We start from the raw sequence: 22,184 nt of genomic DNA on the forward strand, positions 1-22,184 counted from the left end.
TAGGGCGGGTCTCCCGAGCAGTACGTTGTAGGCCGATGGTAGATCCACTACAACGAACTCCATCATCTTGGTTGTCGAGACCGGGTAGTCTCCCAAGGTTACAGGGAGTTTGATGGATCCCATACAGGCAATCCCTTCTCCTGAAAAGCCGTATAATGTCGTTGCACAGGCCTTTAGGTCACGAAGCGTGAGTCCCATCTTTTCTAAGGTGGCCTTATAGAGGATATTTATTGAGCTTTCGTTATCAACCAGGACTCGGTGAACCCTCTTATTCGCAAGCTAAAGGATGATGACCAGCGGGTCATTGTGAGGAAACTGCACATGAGATGCATCGTCCTCAATAAAAGTTATAGGTTGAGATTCAACCCTCTGGTGTTTCGAAGCTCTGGGTTCGGGTTCGTAAGGGGACCCGTCACCAGTTTTCAGCTCATTCACGTATCGTTTTTGGGCGTTCCTGCCAAATCCTGCGAAATGAGGTCCCCCCGAGATGGTTACAACATCTTCTCCATCAATCAGAGGGGGCGCTTGTCCTCCCTTGCTCGGGGGTTATTGTTTTGGGCAGGTGGTGGTGCAGCTGCCCTCTGACTGGTAGAAGCATGATTGGGATTTTGGTTTCTTACATCTTGCCTAAAATATCCTCTCGAGATCAGGCCTTCAGTCTCGTCTTTTAGTTGCCTGCATTCATCGGTTGTATGTCCGATATCTCTATGGAATCTGCAGTATTTACTAGTCTCTCTTTGCTTTCTGGTTTCTCATGGGGTCTGGACGCCTGAAAGGGACCTGGTTTTCATTAGCCAGGTAAATATTCTCCCGAGACTCATTCAGATCGATATACACTTTGTACATGGAGAAATATCTTTCCCCTTTCTTCTTCTTTCCCCCTTCCGCCTTGAGATTATTTCCTTCATTCTTCTTTCTTTTAGAAGGGTTATCCACAGGGGTTTCGAGGTAGGATCCACCGAGGTCGAAGCATAGTTTACATTTGTTGTTGTAGTTACGGGCTGAGAGGCCATATTCAACGCTGACCTCACCTCTTCTACATTAACAAACCTCTGAGCTCATCGATTGAACTCGGTTAAGGACCTTACTGGTTTCCTCTGCATATCTTCCCAGAGAGGACTTCCAGGCATTACCCCAGCTCAGACAGCAATCAGATGACCGCTATCATCTACGTCACGAGCTCGGGTGACTTCCAAATTGAACCTTGTAAGGTAACTTTTCAATGTTTCATTAGGCTGCTGTCGGACATTGGTCAAGGCAGACGCCTCGAGCCTTATTCCAATCATGGCTCTGAATTGCTTCTTGAAATCTCTAGATAATTGATCCCAAGAAGCAATTGAATGCCTCTTATATTTTTCAAACCAGTTTTTTGCTAGTCCTATGAGCAAGGCTGGAAACAGCATGCATCTGAGCTCGTAGCCCACGTTACTTGCTCTCATGATTGTATTGAACGTACTTAAGTGACTGTATGGATCAAAATTCCCATCAAATGGTGGGACATGAGGAATTCGGAATCCTTGAGGAAACGGGGTGTTGGAAATATGGGGGGCGAAGGGCTCGAGTTCCTCGTTGAACTCTTCGTCCCAATCCCGACCTCGTTCATTTTGTAAGAGCCTAAAAGCTCTTTCCAGTTGTTCAATCCTTTCTTGGACTGGATCCATGGGGGGTCTAACTTGAAACTGGTTATCGTTGATTACAATTCCAGCTTCGCACCTCTGCATAGGATTATTGCATCCATTGAGGTGATCTCTCAGGTCTGGGTTTGAGGGGTAATCATTACCCCGATCCTGGTTCAGGTGTTCCCGTAAATCTGGGTGATCCCTTCGATTCCCAGTATTTATGCGTCCCTGGTCATACATACTGACCGATCTAGTATCTCCTGAGCCTTCATTGATATGGCTCGTCACGCGGTTGTTTTGAGATGGGTTCCTTTCTGGTTGTCTCATCTCAAAAGTGTAAGACCGAGACATTTGGCTTCTCGTGGGTTGGGTACCTCTATGCTCCCTAGCGGTCTCCCCATTCCCATGTTTTCGCCCAGCTCGCCTTTCCCTATCACCCTGAGTCGATTGCGTGTTTCTCCGAGTTGGTGAGGGATACCTTATCGGCGACGGTGGGTGCATTATGGGTGATGGTGGCTGCCATCCATTACGGGGCCTAGAAGGTCCCAAGTTTTCCTATGCTGGTTCAGGAGCTTTCTACGTGTTACCAGGATTTTGGGTCTGAGCTTCCGTGGGGGCTCGGTTATTCCCAATCTCAGCCGGTACCTCAGCAGTTGAGTTGGTAGGAGCTCTAGCCCGGGTACTTCTCCGAGGCCTTGAGGGAGCAGGTTGTTCTGCAGGTAGCAGAGGTTGCTCCGTTCTTTGTGTGGCAGCATTTTTGCGAGGTTGCCCACGAGGCCTGTGTGGTGGAACATGAACATCTCATGGAGGTGGAGCTTGGGCCTCAGGCGGAGGCGGGGGCTGAGCCGCCTACACCTCGGCAGCCAGTCTGGCCAGCTTCTCGTTACGTTTCTTGGCCTCCACCCACTGCTTTCGCAGCTGACGGTTTTTAAGCTCCACAATAGGGACATATCGTTCAGGGTTGTAGTACATGTCCCTGTCGTCCCTGGGGCCCGGTGGTGCCGGTGGTCCTCGAGAGTCAAAGGAACTACTTCTCTCATCAAGGTCCCAATTCATCATAGGCTGCTTCCTAGGGCGCCAGGGGTAGTCAGCTTCTTCTAAGATTTCCTCCTCAGGAGCATTGGGATCATTCGCGTCCATAGTTGATTCAGGGAGGCTTCTTCGACTGAATAGACTCACGTACGCACTGCTTAATGCTCTCAATGAAAGCACCAAACTGTTGACGCCGTTTTTTGTCAACTTAAATCGTAGAGCAATTAAACAACGTAAATTATGAAGCGAATGAATAATGAAAAAAGACAAGAGGGTTTTTACGTGGTTTAGTAGTTAATTCTGCCTAGTCCACGAGTCTATGTTATTAAGACTTAGAGATTTTTGGAAATTCTTCAGAGATGAATTACCCAGAGCTTTCTCTCCAGCCAAAAAAAATCGATCCTTTACAAGTGTTCATTCCTCCTCTATTTATAGAGGAGGTTACAGAGTTCATTCCCACATATTTCGGGAAGATATTCTGTATATCAATTTAAACAATGACATTAAATGTAATATCCCCTATATACATGGAAACGTCCCATAAGAATCGGGAATGGATAACAGACTAAATGATATCCCTTAAATATTGGGATTATTAAACAATAAATATGTTCATACATAACGGGCTATCCTAGGGGACTCATCGAGCCTTCGAGATCAGCAATCGGCCTTGTGGCTGTCAAGACTTATGGTACTACTACGAGCTTGCCACCCTACTTCAGGACATGCTCGGAGTAGATAGACACTATCAAAGCTATCACACTTGAGCTTGCACTTCCCAAGCTCGGACTGTTTAGTCCGAAGACAATCGATAATTGATGTATCATAACGTCGTGCTATTTCGAACTCAGAAAGTATCCCAAGGTTATACATCTTCGAGGTCGTTGTTTTACTTCAGATATTTTACAGCTGGACCATACAATGTTTTCATACGTTTCGAGCTCACACTTGACGAGCCCAATTTTCGAAGTCATAACCTCTGATCTCGAAATCTAGGTGTAACACTTTGTAAGAAATATAACATTGCTATTGACATGTCTAGACACCTTCCTTAGGGGGACGAAAACAAAGTCGTCACGAGGCGCTACTCATATCTCACGATGTTACATTAATAATGGAGAACACGGGTTATGTTGAGTTATCAACCTTCTCCCAGTCACTATTTTGAAATAAGTGTTTTTAACCTAATTAATTCCAAATTAATTATAGATTCTTTAAACTTTATGAACATAATTAAAATTGGTAAGAAAGCAAGTTTCTAGGTCCATATCCAATTTTAAATTACCAATTATGTTCATCTAAACTTTACTAAAAAACAATTTTAAAATAAAGTTGATTTAAAGAAATTAAGTCATAAAGACTTAAAACCGGTGTGATATTTTACCAAGTTTTTAATGAATGAAACTAAGTAATTTATATGCAATTGGCTTCGCAAAACAAATCATATAAACATATAGGAGAATCCTAATAATCATGTTTCTAGCAATGAGATGCATGATAATGACTGTGTGGGTTTTTTATGTATGGCACAAAATGCATGAACAGTTATCAATCACATGAAAATAATTATTTAAATAAATAAATAACCAATAAATGTTGAACTGGGTGCTTTTGGGTATTTCTAATTTTTACAACCTCTTTATAAAATTAAAATAAAATAAAATAAAACCGCATTGATCTCCATCGTGCTTCTTTACTTTACTTTCGGTAGGATATGTGTTGTTGGTCCAGAATAATAATAATAAGAAAACAATTTTCTAATTATCTTGATTAATCAAAACAAAACTTTTAAACAATCATTATTTTATTTTCCTTCTAATTAAAACAACTTTTAATTAAACAGAAATTAAATTTAATTAAAATATGTTATTTTTAAAAATAAACTTTTAAATAAGATATTCAAAAAAGTTTGTTAGGATAACTAAATTATATCAATATTTAAATATCGAATTTCTAATAAATAGGATATTTAACATTTTAAAAAATAACAGATTAATTTTAGAAAAAAAAAAAAAAAAATTCTGGACCACCAAGACGGGGACACGTGGCACCAAAAAGTGTTGTCGGGGCCCACTTGTATGGAACCGTACGGACTTGACCGTACGGTCTGTACGACGTCCCCGGCAGCAGCTCGAAGGGTGGCCTTGGTGGAACGGTGGCTGAATTCTAAATCCCAGGCACTGTTTTGACTTTTTGTGATCAGAATTACAATTTTATGGTGTCAAAAACCAAATAAAATTACATAAATCCTATGTCATTTAATGGCTTACACAATGATCTAATCATAAACAAATTATAACCCAAAAATACCATACAATTAACGATTCAACATTACCATGCATTCAATCATATTAAGCCATCCATTCATTCATCAAAAATAAATAAATGCATAAAACTAAACCCACACAGTTTCAATATATATATATGTGATGATGGCTCTGGTACCATTTGTTGGTTTTTATAGATCAAATCAGAGATTATACGCAGCGAAACAACAATCAAAATTATTAATTTAACCCCACAAGATTTCTAGATCTACTTCTTCACATATATATATATTGAATCAAAGATATGAATAGAAAATTACCTCAAGTCCTTCCTTGCTGCTATCTTTTTGTACAGCAAAAATCCTTGAGATCTCACACCAAGATCTTCCAAAATGTTCTCAACGCACAAAGAACGAGTGTGGGCTCGCTATACAAAACAATAGGCAAAATCTATTTATCAAATGTTCTTAACACATGAGATCTGATAAAGTTTGGACCTAAGTTTGTGAAGAACAGTGACCTATGCTTGTATCACTGTTTTCTTTCTCTCAGGGAGATTTCACGATATATTTTCTATCACTGAAAAGAATCGCTTTGAAAAAATGATCTCCTATATTTAATATATCCAATATATTAAAAATAAAATATTAGTTATTTAAAACAATTTTAAAATAACTAATCAGTTATCAGATTTTGTTTAAATAATAATATTTTAGTCATATTACAATATCTCATTATTTATTTAATATTTAAATAACTAAAATTGTGGAACAAAGAAACTTCTAGAAGCTTCTTGTGCGTGTAGCACAGTGACTGTGCACTATGCTACTCGTGTACCACATGCCAAGGAAGGCATGTGATTTTTCCCAATTTTCATTATTATTTAAATACCAAAAATCCCAAAAATAAATTAATTCAAAATTAATTATATTTTTGTTAAATCAAATAATTAATTAATTCTTAATTAATTAATTACACATAATTATACAATAATCATGTTTAATGCATAGAAAAATATTTTACTTATCAAATAAGTCATTTTGCCCATTTTTGTATTTATCTTTGTCATTGTTTGTTTGAGCCATTTCGAGGACCTTGGACCTATAACATTAAACTCTAATAAATTGAAACTAAATAATTAAACTCTTTAATTATAATAGTTAATTTATTAATTATAATATTTCTCCACTATAAATTCAGAATTGAACTCTTTATGTTATAGATATACTTTTATAGAAATCTTATGTTAAGCTGTCCATTGATATAACTATCTTACAATAGTTCAACCCTCTAATTAATTAGTTCATAAATTAGAATGGAAGAGTTACCATTTTACCTTTCTAATTTACTTCTTATTTCTTAAGTACCATTAATTCACTAGTGAACAATTAATGTATAATCTAATTATAGATTTGAGCTCAAAATCATTCAGTTCCATAATTAACCCTTAAGGGAACTAATATACGATCCATTAGGAAAGATTAGATTCCATATTGTTTATACATGTTCCCAGCCATCCATGATATTAAATCTCCAAATTAAAGTCATTAGCCTCATTCTATGAAGATACCTTAACGAATGAATCAAAAGATTTAATAAACATGAACAGGAGTTCATGAACACTCAGGATTTAGGTTGATCTATAAATGATCATCAGTTATGATATGAATTACAAATCTTTATTATTAAATGGTTTTTGGATAAAGACTTTTATTCATATCGGTCCATGTCATATATAATCATATTATATAAAGCACATTTATCGAGATGTCTTACCACATCAATAATCCGAATCTAGATTATTTGTATCAACATGATACTCAACAAACTGTACTTACAACCCCAATTAAATAATTCCATAACTTCAATTTGTTGTTGTTGACTATTTTTATTCATTCATGTGATCTTAATTCTCTCGTACTAATACAAAATCACATCCTCAATAATGAATATGGAATTTTTCTGATATTTACAAAATTATTCAAACAATAATTTAATAATCTAAATATAACAATAATAGACCATTGTATTTATTTATTTATTCATCAAATAATAAATGTCTTTTACATGCTTTTAGGACATTGTAACGCCCTGGATAACCAAAACCGTTACACTGTGTGTTTATAAAGTGCCAGACTTGCTAATCAAGTCATTTAATTAAAATCGTGTTGCAGAAGCTACAAAGGTACTAGGGTTAAAAGCGTTTTGGTCTCAAAAGCCACACTTTTCATTAAGAAACATTATCTGGTTACACGGGATCCCAAAAATACAAGTTTAAAGATTGTTTATAAAAGTTGTAAGACTCAGATACAATAACCAGCCATACTAAGGCAAAGCAAGCAGTTACGTAGTCCCTATCCTGGTCCACTCCTCGATCGTGGTGATCGAACAGCTGGCTATGTACATTTCACCTCGAAGCTCTCCACCTCAGGCTTGGTCCAGCTTGCCCTTGCCTTTACCTGCACCACGTAGCACCCATGAGCCAAGGCCCAACAAGAAAACACAATATCAACAGAGCATAAGCAATTATCAGAAAATTCAATATCTCACGTTGCATCACATAGCCTCAGTCGAATAACCATTCAATTTAGTCAAGTATTCCACATACTAGGCATATCAACTCATAACATGCACAGTTAATAAACGATAACCAGGGCTAGCGCTCACAGGCTGCTCCCTCTGTTATCCCAGTGTTCATGGCTCCCAGTGGCTGAATCGCGCTCTGTACGCTAATAGTAAGTACGACACTCTTAGGCCGCTTTTACATGTCCCATGGCGTAATACCAACATTGACACGATACAATTCTCGGGAGCACTTAGTCCCATCACAAACATATAATCGGGTGCAGTTTTCTTACCTTTCAATTCAATAGCTTTGATCCCTCGACACCTTGAGCACGATCCCCCTCGAGCCCTAGCGCTCACCTAAACACAATCATGGCCAAAGTCATCACCAACCCTCAAGTTCAAAACCTAGTCCCGGGGCCAATCCCGAGCCCCCGGGAAGTCCTAGTTCCACCAAACAAGGTGGTGGAACCAAACCCCAAACCTTAGGTCAAAAACCCTTGCAAATAACCCAAAAATCCCCTTCAGGAGGCAGGGTAGCGCTACAGCGCTCTTGGGAGGGTGCTACAGCGCTACAAATAGAAGCCAAAAACCCTTCAGCAAAATGGCCTAGCGCTACAGCGCCCAAAGGCTAGCGCTGTAGCGCTAGTCACAGACAGCCCTGCACTAATTTTTCCCTTTTTGCGATTTCTTCGAACCAACCTCAACCAAACCTCTTCCAACTCTTACCCAAACTCAAAAACAACCTCATAACCACACTCCACTCATCCCAAGCACCCCAAACATCTAAAACCTAAGCACATGCATCCACAAACTCAGAATTCACCATAGCCACTTCTAAACTCTAAAACTCAGTAAAAACCAGCTGAACATCAAAGTTTAGAGTTTAGACCTTATACCTTTGATAGAATTTCGACCACAAGCTGCTTCTAGACTCCTTTGGCTTGCTCCTCCTCAGCCTCAAGTCTGAATTCCCAAAGGTTCCACCCAATTTCAACTTAAGCACCATAACTCAAAAACCAGAAACTGAAACTGAAGAATTCTAAGTCTTACCTCAAGTGTTGATGAACCCTTGCTAAACCTCTGTCAATTCCTCAGTCTTAGGTTAGGATCCTTGATACCTAGTTAATCCCAGCTCTCCTCTGAGCTTTACTCTAGAAATCCTCAAGAAATAAGTGAAGGAAGCACAAACCGACCTAGAGAATTCCCTCTGTTTTCTCTCCTTTCTTTTCCTTTCCTTTTCTTTCTTTTTCAAACTTCTGTAATATTCTACAAATCCCACTAACATAAAGCCCTAGTAATACCCATCCTTAAAAGCCAAATGACCATTATGCCCTCCCTATTAATTCTAATCCTTTAGTCCACTTAAGGGCATTTTAGTCATTTTACCCAATTCCCGCTAATACCTCAAGTGTCTCTAATATTTCCCGCTTAATTCCCGATACCTAATTAATCACCAGTAACATCCCTCAATATCAAAATAGACCCCAGTATATTCACTAAATTCTCATTTATACCCCTGAGCTCACTAGGATCGTCTCGAGTCACAGATCACAGATTTATCCACATAATAATGTGGCCTCGTCAATTATCACATATATCAAAGCAATTATGCCCATAATGGCCAAAATTACGATTATGCCCTTCTAACCTAATATGGGCCTATATGCATACTAACACACATAGTCATGCATCTCAAATACTCAAGTAATCATATAGCATGCTTTAAATCATAATCATGCATCTTAATCATGAAAACCACACATAGTCTCTGTTATGCCCTCCAGGCACACTAATCAAGGCCCTTAAGCCTTATTAGTGAATTTGGGTCGTTACAGACATACTCCTACACATACTCAAATTTACAATTATACTCTCAGCGAGTCAAATTACTAAAATGTCCTTCTTATAAGAAACGGGCCCACATACACATATTGAACATTTCTAACATACAAGCATAATTATATAATAATATAATTCACATAATAACATGCTCATACTATATTAACGCATAATTAACGCAATTATTGCCTCTCGGCCCCTTAATCCAGGCACTAAGCCATATTAGGGAATTTGAGATGTTACAATTTGCTTCTCCTTCTTTCTCAGAACCTTTGTTAAGAGATTCATAAGTTTGCAATTCATTCAACAGCTGTGTCATGTTATATGATAATTTTTTCATGACATAATTAGTTGTGAGACCTTTAAAAGCTGGAGAAAGCAATTCAAGTATAATGCTTACTTTAGTCCTTTCATCAATAATTTCCCCATGGATAATGGCATCGTGCATTATATTGATCATGTCTAATACATGTTTTCTGACAGAATCTCCTTTCTTCATTTTCTTGATCATGTAGGATCTGGTGGCCTCATGCTTGCACTGGTCTGACTGCTGCCCAAACATATATTGAAGGGTATCCTAGATCTCATAAGCATTTTCAATGTTCTCAAACTTCTTTCTGAGCGCATCGCTCATACTCGCAAGCATATAACACTTTGATTTGTTGTTTGATAAGATCCAATTATCAAACTTTTCCCTTGTAGTCTTGGCAGCAGTAGCGGGAGGGACTTCAGGACATTCCTCAGTCAAGAAAAATTTGTGGTTCTTACATATTAATACAATGTTCAAGTTTGATTTCCATTTCATGTAGTTTTCACCAGTCAACTTTTCATTTACAAGTAAAGAAGATACAGGATTTGAGCTAGACATAATTGCTGAAAATAAATAAATAAACAAAAATGAATTTATACATATAATAAATATCAGTAATTTTCATAATATAGTAAACGTGATGCATGAATGCAACAATTAAAGAACACATAAAAAATCATTACTAATTCCAAGATTAATTAATTTGAACATTAATGGACCAGCCTTAGGGTAGGTCAGACTAATTCCAAATTAATTTTGAGACAAGTTCTCAAATTTATAAATGAAAACTTAAATCAATATTCCTTTTTTGACTTATAAACAACTGCTTATTTGGTCAAGAATAGACTAGTCCGCTCGAAAGCCTAATGTACCTTGTGAGTGTAACCCATTATTTTAGATCAATGACTTAACTCAAGAGTGTGCCTTGCGGTCAGTCAAACTTGAAATACATCATTAAATCCTATTCTTGAAAAAGAAGTTTTCCTTGAGAATAACACAGTCGAAAGCCTTCCTTAGAGGGACACAAGTAATGGTGCTGTGAGGCCCTCTCCATGCTACCTTGGTGCTAACTAATAATGGAGACCATGAGACTTATTGGCATAACTCCCTCTCCCACTCACTACTTTAGAATATGTGTTTTCTCAAAACATCCTATGTATTTTAGTTGATTGTAAAAATAAAGTGATCTATTTTCACCAAATGATATTCTAATAATTACTAATCAAATTAAGCAAAATTAAAATTATAGAACTATGCCATAATTAATTCAATTTTAATTTGCTATAATTACTAAGAATATCATTTATTTATTTAATAAAATAATTTTATTAAATACTAGAAATTAAATAACCTTTAAAATCTATTTCCGCTCTTGAACTAGTTAAAACTAGATTTATTATTATATGGTCCATCACATAAAGCATATAATCACAAAGGACAATCCTAAGGCATGTTTCTACTCATATGAGATGCATGCACAATTTTAAATACTGTGTGAGTTATATGTATGGCATGTCAAAAAATACATGATAAAGTACTAAACAATTTAATCCCATTCAAACATTTAAATAAATAAATAAATGTGGGTCGGGTGTCTTGGGTATTTCTAGAATAATTACAACACTTGCAAAAATATACATAAAAATGTAAGAAATTAAATAAGACCTAAAGAGATCTCTATCTTCAACTTTGGGCCTTCACAAGTAGTCTTGATCCAGTAAGCCATTTATCCATTTAATTTTGAATTAAAATAACTTTTGATCATCTTAAACAAATTTTAAGAATAATTAACTTGGGCTTTAACGCCCAATAAGTTATTTGGCCCATATTTGAATTTGGGCTCATACAATTAATTCAAAATAAAACAATTTTTAATTATGGGCTAAAATTAATTAGGCCCATAATTTAAATGAATAACAATGTGCAAACCCTAGGATTAAAAACCCTAGGGTTGGTGGCACAAGTAGGCTCGACATGGGGCATGCGGCAAGCAACTGGGAGGTGCAACTGAGGCGCATGGGCTGCTGCCAGTGGCTCAGTATGGGCACGCGGGGCTGGCAAGGTGCGAAGGGGCGCGTGCGCGCGAGGCTGGCGTAGGCGCAGGGGCGTGCACGGCTGGCGAGGTGTGCAGGGGTGCAGGCGCGCGGCTGGGCAAGGCTCGAGCCTTACAGAATTTTTTCAAATAATTTAATGCAAAAACTTAAATTACAAAAAATTCATGTGTCCCAAAATGGCTTACATTTTTCATTTAGAATTTGAACAATTCCTAAACCCAAAACACCATATAATTAACGACCCTTAAGAGTAAACTATAATCATACATACATCCATCCATTCACATGTATTACAATAACATAAGAATTCATATTATGCCCAGATAGTAATTAATGTATGCAGAGATTAATGAGCGCTCTGGTATCAATTGTTAGGAACGAGTTTTCTAATACGCAGGGGAATGGTGGTGGGTTTACCCAGTGTACAACAAAATTTTTGTAACATATTTAAACTACCTTTAAATATGTGGATCCATTAATATACATACATTAATCATAAGCAAGATAAGAATAGAAATCATACATCTTGAAGTCTATCAAGTGTCATTGCTATCTTTTCGTAATAAGAACGATCTTCTTATCCAAGCTGCTCCCAGGTACTCACACCAAGATCTTCCACAGCGTTCTCTACACCTCAAGAAGTGTGTGGGCACTTAGAGAATAAAGGATAGTTCATTTGTGATTCTACTTGATGTACTCAACACACATGAGATCAAGAGAATATGCCTGAGAATTGGTTCTTTATCTTTTCAGAGAGAGATTGAAAATTATCATTCTATTTTTCAGAGAGCGAATTATTGTCTTCTATTTTCTGATAAGTCTTACTTAATATAGAAAATATTTAATTTAAAAAATAAATTTGTAACTAACTTACAATTTATCATTTAATTAATTAATTATCTTATTAATGAAAATATTCAAAAACTAATTTTTTGAATTATCCATTAATTAATTAATTAATTAAATAAAATTGAAAAATCTGTCCCTGAAAAATATGCAGTACACACCACAAGACTGTGTATGGTCGTCTACCACCCTAATTTTTAGGGATATTTGATTTTTCTATTTTTATTTAATTATTTATTCAAACTTCTTTGTCATATAAAAATCTAACAACCTGATAACTAATTCAAATTTAAATTAAATATCTTTTTAACTAATTATCAAATATAATTAATTATTTGAATAAATATCAATCTTGTAAATTCAAATCCAATTTGAACTTATCAGATTATTATCTCCCACTCAAATAAAGATATTTAATTAATTCTACTAATTAATTAAATCCAATATAATTTCGAAAATAGATATTTAATTTATTATAATTTCGAAAATTATAATTAATTAATTATTTAATTTAATTTCAAAATTAATTTAATTATTTAATATAATTTCTAAAATTATATTATAATTAATTATTAATTAATTTTGTTAATTATAACTAATTTGTAATTAATTAATTAATAGCTATTATCATATAATTGCATATTTGGCCCGAAGAACAAATTTCTTCTTAAACGTGTCTTTCAACTAATTTTCCCTTTATATCAACTCTTACCTTGAATGGTGTTGATAAAGCCACTATGGGGACCTATGGACCTATAATTCTAAGCTCCAATAAATTTGAGATTATTAATTAAACTCTTTAATTAAATCATCTTAATTTATTAAACTCATGATTAATCCACTATAAATATAAGACTGCACTCTTGTAATTATAGGCATTTCATTTACTGAGTACTTTATAATGATAAAGTGTCCATTGATATAATCATTGCATACAAATTAATCCTCTAATAATTGTTCATAATTAATCGGGAATAAAATTATCGTTTTATCCTTTTAATTATCTCTTGTTTCCTTAAGTACCATTGACTTTACTAGTGAAAGTTAATTCATAACTAAATTATGAATTTGAGCTCAATAATCTTTCAGTCTCAAAAGTCAACCCTTAAGAAAACCATTATTCAATCTCTTGCGAGAAGACTTAGATTCAATATCTATATACTATGTCCCCAACCATTTACATTAATGAGTTCTCAAAACAAAAGTTTCTAACCTGATCATTCTGACAAACCCTAACGAGTGAATCAAAGAACTCATATAACATAAACAGGAGTTCATAGTAACTTAAGGATTAAGATCTATTTGTGTATGATCATCAGTTGATATATTTAATTAATACTTCGAAACGGTATTTAACTATGTATTAATAAACATATCTGGTCCAGTTCTATATATTTTCTAATATGTAAATTACCTCCACTAAAGTGTCCTACTACACTAGTGATCTGAATCTAGATCATATGTATTCATAATACTAGTGGACCGTACTTGCAGTAATTAATATAAAGATTCCATAACTTTATTTTACTGCGAAGTATTCAAGTTCATTTATTTCAAACACAATCCTCTCATACCAATACGTGTTTGAGATCACATATATGAACTTAGGAATTTTTCTGAAATTTACATAATATTATCACAAAATAATATAGTTCATAAAATATATGCATAACAAATTTAATTTATATATTTATTTCATAAAACAATGTCTACTACATATGTTTTTAGGGCACAATTCCCAACAACGATATCATATTCAATTCTAATTTTTCAAATTTTGAATAAAAATCATAAATCAAGCAAATATTGATCAAGTATTAACTAACATTAAACAAACATTATATAGATTAGAATCAAGAAGAAGAATCAATAGAACAACATAATAAAATTAAATAGAAATCCAATGACTACATTAAACCCTAGATAAAATTGTTTAGTTCATATCAGACATGACTAAATCAACAAAATAATTATTTAGAAACATAAGATTCAAAGACTTGAAGAAGAAATAAAAAATATGAGAGTGCAGAAAAACTAATCTCAGAATCAAAATTAATCTCTAAACTCGTAATTAAAATCTGACCTTCCCCTAATTAAACCCTAAAGTATGAATTTATACTAAAAAAAATACGATTTCCTCTTTTTTCATATGCGGGTCGTGACTTGGCCTTTCCTAGGTTGCGGCCCATGTCATTTTTAAAGCAATACGAAGCCTGGGTAAATCTTCAGGTGTCGCGACTCTCTCAACCCTGGTCACAGCCCGCCTCTCCATGGACCTCCTGGGTTTGCCTCTGACTTCTACTAGTGTCGCGACTCTAATTCCTTTCAGCAAACCTTCAGCCTCTGACTTTGCTAGAGTCGTGGCCCTTAAGCCCACGCTACGACTCTAATTCCATTTTTTTTCTTCAGATTTTAACCTTTTAGCATCCTTCCTTCGTCAGAACTTATTATTATTCATCCTTAGCACCAATTTGAGTCAAACAACCACCAAAAGCTCCATTTTCCGCCATTTTTTCTTCTTTTCACTTTTAGCTCATGATCCAAAGTATCGACCTACAACAAAGACAAACAAACGGGTAATATTGCACAAAATAAACATAAAGACTCAAGATTACCATAAAAAACACATTTTGAAACAACACTAAAATGGAGTTATCACAAATTAACAGATGAATCACGTAAATACTCTATCATCTAAACGATTTTAATTTCTTTAATCGGGTAAATAGCATTTGGACCATGTGTTTTGTAAAAGTTACCGATCAGACCCTGTGTTTTGTTAAATGACAATGTAGACTCTATGTTTGGCAAAATGGAACAAAATAATATTTTGGGTCGGTCAATTTTTTTTTTAATATGACCAAAATTAAACTAAAATTAAAAAATATAATATTTTAATGTGAAAAATTAAACAAAACAGAATTAAAATCTTAAATAAAACTAAAATAAATAATAAAAACTAAAATCTTAAATTAAACTAAAATTAAAATACAAAAACGTGTACTAATTTTTTTTCAAAACCGTCTTCTTCTTCTGTCTAGGTGCTGGACGGAGTTGAGATAAAGACTTGGGCGATCAGGGGCGTCGGATCTAACGGGGCTGGGACGAAGGTTGGGCGACTGGGGATCGCTAATTCAAATGGTGTTGGGATGGGCTTCAGATCTGTTCTTGTTGCCTCCTTGCTTTCGTCGGTTCTTGTCGCAGACGAAGATCGAGGGGCATAGGCTTCAATCTCGCTTCAGATCTAATCACTGAAGGAGCTGTTGTGCGTGAAGCGTCGTCAGATCTCGCACTCGACTGTGCGTGGAGGGGCTAAGCTCAAATCCCCTTTGCTCTTGCCTAGATTCTTGCTACAAGAGAAGAAGAAGAAGAAGAATAGGTAGACCTTAGAGAAGATCTACACGACGAAGCTTAGGCAGATCTTCACCTGGGCTCACAGAGGTTATGAGTGAACATTGGAGGAGAACGACAAGGAGTAGATCTAAGTTTTTTTGGCATTTGTTCATCTAAAGTATTTGGAGTTTTTTTGTGGCATTTGTTAGATTCTTAGTTTTTTCAACTTTGTTTAGGCATTTTTTTTAGTGTTGTATTGATGCTTAATCTAGATTTGAAGGATGAATTATAATGAAGTTTGTATTTGGGATCAAACCCAAATAGTTTGCAATGAAAACAGAAAGTTTTCTAACCAGCTATAAAAATGATTCTCAAATCTCATGAACCTTCAAGTTTCCTCACCCAGTTGAATTTGGCTTTTTTTTTTTTTTTTTTTTTTAGTGAGATTAGTTTTAATTTTTGTATATGTTTATATGATTTTAATTTAAGCTTTTAAGTTTAGGATGACGTGTAATTTTGATTTTTATTTGTTAAAATTATTGTGCATTTTAATAATTAAAATTATTATTTTTGAATATTTATTTCATTTTAATTTACTTTTTATATTATTAAACTAATTACTTTATAAAAGTAGAGTATTTTAGTCCTATTGAATTCTTTTTGACAAAAATCTAATATTAAGTTATCTTTTGTTTCATTTTGCAAAATGCAATATTCAAATTGTCATTTAACAAAATATAAGATTTGATCCATAATTTGCAAAACCGAGGGTTCAAAATAGTATTTAGCCTCTTTAATCTCTTGTTGACAAAAAACAAAGTCAATAGTATTCCAAGAAAAATTGATATTTTCACTTTTCCAAAAAATAAAATAATAATAATTTATACATTTTTTGACCTGTGTTTTGAAAATTTTATTTTTGGACCTTATATTTTATAAAATAGTTCAAATAAACTCATAAACTTAATTTTTATGAAGAAAAAATTGAATATAACAACACAATTTTTAAATAAAATAATTTTATTTTTGTTCTAAATTATTAGTTTATTGAAGTTCTATTCGAATCATTTTACAAAACATAGAATCCAAAAAGTAATTTAACAAAACACAAGGTCCAAACAAGTAATGAGACACAACACAAAGTCTAAAAAAATATAAACCCAAATAATAATAATAAAACTAAACTAAATCCCTCCTGCTATATTATCCCACAGAAGTATAACTTCACAAAATTAAGCACAGCAATAATGAAGTATTAGAGTCAAATGAATTAAATATTATAACTTGATGAGATTTATATTACATAATCAGCCGGATTTTAGAAATGACTGACCCAAAAAAAATTGTGAAAATAACAATATAGGGACACAGTTCAAGCCTTTCCTCAAAATTATAATATAAAATATATGATAATTGCCATTCAACAAGAAGCAATTGAATTTCTCTTCAATCATCGGCCGGCCACAGTAGTGGGTATGCCAGAACTTTATTGGGCAGCACTATGGGATACCCCTCTGACTTCTGGTGATGGTGAAGAATTGCCCGGAATGACCTGCGTCGTATACAAGCATGTAAAAAATGCAGTGTTGAGAGAAGAGTTTCTAGCAGCTTATCTACTTTTGGAGCCATTGTTTTATATGCTCTAACAGGTATATTAGGGAAGGAAAAAAAACAGAGTATGATCAACTGGGTCTAATTCACATGGGTCATTGTATGACTATGACCGGTATTGTGATATGCCAGCACTTTTGGTATGGGAAAACAGAGAATAGACTGGAAGGTACCTTGATAGGGTAAACTTCTGTAACTTCTTCAGTACCCTCGTCCAAGTAGACAACATCCTGCATAGTAAGTTGATGGTATTCCACAACTTCCCTCAGAAAACGATTTTCACGTGCATAAACTGAGTTCTCGTGTGCCAACCTTGCTTTTTCTGCCAGAAGAGATTCAAGTTGAAGGCGTATCTGAGATTGAAAAACAAGCATCAGAATTTGAAACCTCTTTACACAAGAGGGGTAAGTTCACTAAGGCCAACACTTCCCACTATCCAAAACCAAACACATCACCAAGGAGGTTTAGAAACCAAACACTGAAACTGTAAACTTTCTTAGTGATACAAATCTCACTCCTATCATTTAACTTGGTTCTGGGTGTTGTAGTGCTTGGTTGCATGAAGCTCGTAAAATCAGAGTAGTTCAAAATGTAAATCGCTATTCAAGTTATTGTATTGAGCGTGATGTAAATGAGCTCAATCCAGCAAAACATATCAGCAGATATCTTGTGGCACAAACAAAAACATAAAATCTAATCCAAATAGATTCAACAAGAATTCATTTGAATTTTACTAGTTCAAAAAATGGAGGCAAGTGAAAGCTATTGGGAGACTGAAATGCATTTGCAAAGTCAGCATTAGATCCTGAAACATATTCCTGATGGACATATGCGAGGCTACACAAGAAAAGATATTATCAACAAATATCCAAGATTGAACTATACTGCCATTACAAAGCTAGCGTAGTCTAGCATGATGTTGAGTGTGGTTAAGCATAGTAGAAAGACTAATTTGCAATGAATTTGAAAATACAACCTTGTTAAACCAAACCACTTTCAAATGGTCTATTTTGCAAAAGAACAAATATTTAATACCATAACTCATTCAGTGCTAGCTCAAAAGAAAGTTTAAAAAGAGAATGAACTAAAGTGGTGAAAACAAAGCAAAAGAGATAGTACCAAGTCATCATCTTCTGGGTTATCTCCCCTTTCACGATTCTCGCGCAGGATTTTATTTTCTTCCTCTAGCTGAGCACATCGCTCCTTTGCAAAAGCAAAATCAGCTTTGACAGTCTTCAACTCTCGAAGAAGAAGTTTTGCTTTTGCTGCCATTGCCATTGCAACCTGTAGTGTCAACCAAAAGGCAATCATCTGTCTTGTTACTCAACACATCTAATCAATAAGATAAGGTAGGATGAGGATAAATGATAAATCCTTATCCTACGACACCAGAACTCCCACTCCATTGCTCAAACCTCTTTCCTCTAGCAAAGATAAGAGGTAACCTACGAAGAACCCTATTAGGAATTAACTTGAGGACCAAGCTAAAGCCAAGAAGAATGACTCATACTGCAGCCAATCAAGCCCAGAATCATTCAGGACTTCACATTAACCAGATGTGCCATGTCTATTAATGCAGATGGATATAATAAGTGTGTCAGAATTAACATGATACTAACTGTATCTGAATAAAACAATCCCAAATCACTCATGTTCTTTGAACATATGACAAGGGAACCAACATGTAGATGCTTTATTATATGAACTAGTGATACACAGTTGCCACCTTACGTCGCGAGATGCCTTCAATTGAAGTTCTAGGTCAGCTTGCGTCTGTGATTGTGAGTTCTGTGCTTGATTTTGCACAGTAGAACCGCCTGACTTTTTTCTTATATGCTTCTGAGTTTCGTGAACAATGCCAGCAGTTCGGTTCTCCACAATGGTAATTCCCTCCTGGACAACATAGAAAAGGAATGACAAAAAGTGATATAACATATGTAACTATATTAGAATGCTGAACAGAACCTCAAGATAGAGACAAATATAAAATGATTTCTTGTAGAAAGATGCAAATATAATGCACTTGATTCGCACGACTTTTAGGTGTATGCCAATGGCACCGGAAACCATCTTTTGGATCTATTTGGATAAAATATTACAAGAATTTTTAGCATTTAGAAGCTCTTCCATAAGAACTCAAGCCTATATGGCTTCTAAAAAAGAGTTGCAATAAGAGCATATGAAATTGTTTCAGCGTTTCAACCAAACTTTCTTATTTCCATAATTACCCTCATATTAATTAACAAAAAGAAAACATCATGCATAGCCTAAAAAGCTTTCAAAATAGATTAATGATATGTGCACCCAAATATGCACTCAAACATTACAATCAGTGACGTGTTACTCTAGCTTTTTAAATAGTGGATCCCAGTTTTAATAAATGTGATTAATTAGACAAAACTGTCACTGTGTGTAATGTTTGAGTATATATTTTGGGTACACATATCATTACTCGACAAAATATACTAACCAAACAAGTAATACTAAAAGCTATATTATATATATTCATAAACATAGAAGTATAGAGCAAAGAGACGCAGTTTATAAGAATACATAAATCCTACTGGTTCTATAAATACAGCAGTACAGCATGAAAATTGCTGCAACAACTCAACTACCCAAGAAACTACATAAAACTTGTCAGTTACTGATAAAAAGTAATGGGAGAAAACTGACCTCCAAGGCATTCCCAATGGTGCCACCAATATAATTGATGGATGACGCGAGTGCATTTAATCCCTTCTGCAATGCTGGATTATCTGTTTTCGGGAGGCTCTCTCTTGCCTGATCTGCGCCACGGTACTGAATAATGGGGAATTAAACAAAAGCATCAGATCTTATGAGCCAATACTATTAATTAACTGACAATATAGCATCAACTATTTCGGAAGTAATAGATACGATAATTGAACAATTACGAGTAATGACCCAACACGGAATAGCTTGCTAGAGCAAAGCCTAACAAAGCCTTTTCAAAAGATTTTTTTTTATTGCTCTAAGAATCAGTATAGTCTTACCCTCCCTCTCGTAGCTATAGCTGGTACTTGCACGTCCGTTCTTCCAGGTGAATCTAATTGTTGAGGTTCATTGTCATCATCAAGAATGGATTTTGCTTTTCTCGCCAAAGCACCCCAAAAACCATGTTTGGATTCGTTTAAATTTTTCATTGATGTGTATTCATAAGGCTTGGATTCCTACATCCACAAATACCACAACAGGAGCAAAAAAGTATGAATTAGCAATGACTTGTAGGTGGAAAGTAGAGTACATTTCCTATTTTTCTTTTGCCAGGATAAAAAGGTGATGAAATGGCTGTGCAAAAAAAACGTTTCTCTGCTCCCTAACCCAGTTTCCGGGCTTTATCAGAGAAAAGGCAATGCCAGGCATAGCATAGGAGTAATGATATATGTCATGAGTCATGATCATTATCAATTACAGCGTAACTAAAACCATTAAGAAATTCAACAGCAGAAGAGGAATATACCTTTGACAAGGACGGGGGAGAAGAGGATGGTACAGCAGGATTGGGATATCGGGATGCAGAGGAAGTAGAAGTTGTCGAGGAAGGTACCCCACGGCCACCACCAACGCCACGGCTAACGCCACCGCCGGCATAAGCGGAGGAAAGGGACGAGTCTCGATAGGCTGAAGAAGCTCTTATGGCCTTTGCCGCAAGCGAAGAAGAGGACGATGAGGAAGACGAAGACGAATACCCATCATCACCAAACGCCGAAGCCGAAGCTGGAATCGAAGGCGGTGGAAGCAGAGGGTTTCCATTATGTTCATCAACGCTTGTGGCTAAAGGCCTCGAAAATCCCGGCTGTTGCCTCCTTCTGTACGCCATTTCTTTAAGCTCGACCTCTGTATATCATATAATAGAGGGACGGGATTCAAGAGGTTTCAAATTCGGAGAAGAGAATCAGTCCCCAATGGAAGATGCCCTAATTCTCCAACCCCGAAACCAGAAACAGGTGATGGATAGAGAAACCCTTTCAGAGTTTGTGCGTTCGTGATTTCAGAACGAAATCTCTGCTTCTTCTTCTTCTTCGTCTTCGTCTTCAGCTTCTCTCTCCTTCTCCTCCTCCTTGTCAACGCCCATGTTACTCTCTTCCAATCAGACAAGGATTCAAATCTGGTTTAGCACATAATCTTTTCCGAACCGACGAGCCCACTGGACAATGCTGGGCCATAATGGGTCTACTCAAAATGGACCGATCCAGAATTTGTTGGGCTTAGCCCAAAACTTTTCTATAAATTTACAAAAATATGGTATTTTTTTACGGGATTTTTCTTAAATACATATTTTTTCACATTTTTACGGTTTGTAAATTTTTTTCTTCAAAAATATGTACTTAAGTTCTTAAAACTACAGTCTTAAGAAAAACAACTAAAAAGAAATTTAAAAATAAGTCACTATATTTTTTAGCAAAATTAAGTATTTTATGTAAAAAATATCTTCTTTTTTTTTTTTACTTTGTTTCTATAGATATATAGGAGATTTGACTTTTGCCACAAAATGAATTCAAGACAAAATTAAATTTTCAATGCAGAATTTCTACATGCTATATGAACTAAAAATACCATATTTGGATGCAAAAAGATTTCCAACGTGTGTCCACTTCTAGGTTTGAAAAATAAAATTGAATACCTAAATATGTATATATAACAAACTCTTAAAATTGGAAAATGCATGGTAATGGGTTTA

At 35.3% G+C, this 22,184-nt stretch overlaps 1 protein-coding gene across 1 annotated transcript; it reads right to left on the reverse strand.

Annotated features, from left to right (window-relative positions):
- Positions 1–17,123: 17,123 nt before the first annotated feature.
- LOC133788260 (uncharacterized) lies at positions 17,124–21,594 on the reverse strand. Its single transcript, XM_062225674.1, has 7 exons — positions 20,964–21,594; positions 20,497–20,673; positions 20,156–20,281; positions 19,211–19,372; positions 18,599–18,763; positions 17,653–17,832; positions 17,124–17,420 (listed from the first exon to the last, which is right to left on the reverse strand). Exons 1-7 carry the CDS (start codon positions 21,321–21,323, stop codon positions 17,355–17,357), a joined length of 1,236 nt encoding a protein of 411 aa, XP_062081658.1. The 5' UTR covers positions 21,324–21,594; the 3' UTR covers positions 17,124–17,354.
- Between the last annotated feature and the right edge of the window lie 590 nt (positions 21,595–22,184).

Source organism: Humulus lupulus, chromosome 7, assembly GCF_963169125.1.
Source record: "Humulus lupulus chromosome 7, drHumLupu1.1, whole genome shotgun sequence".
Taxonomy (NCBI): domain Eukaryota; kingdom Viridiplantae; phylum Streptophyta; class Magnoliopsida; order Rosales; family Cannabaceae; genus Humulus; species Humulus lupulus.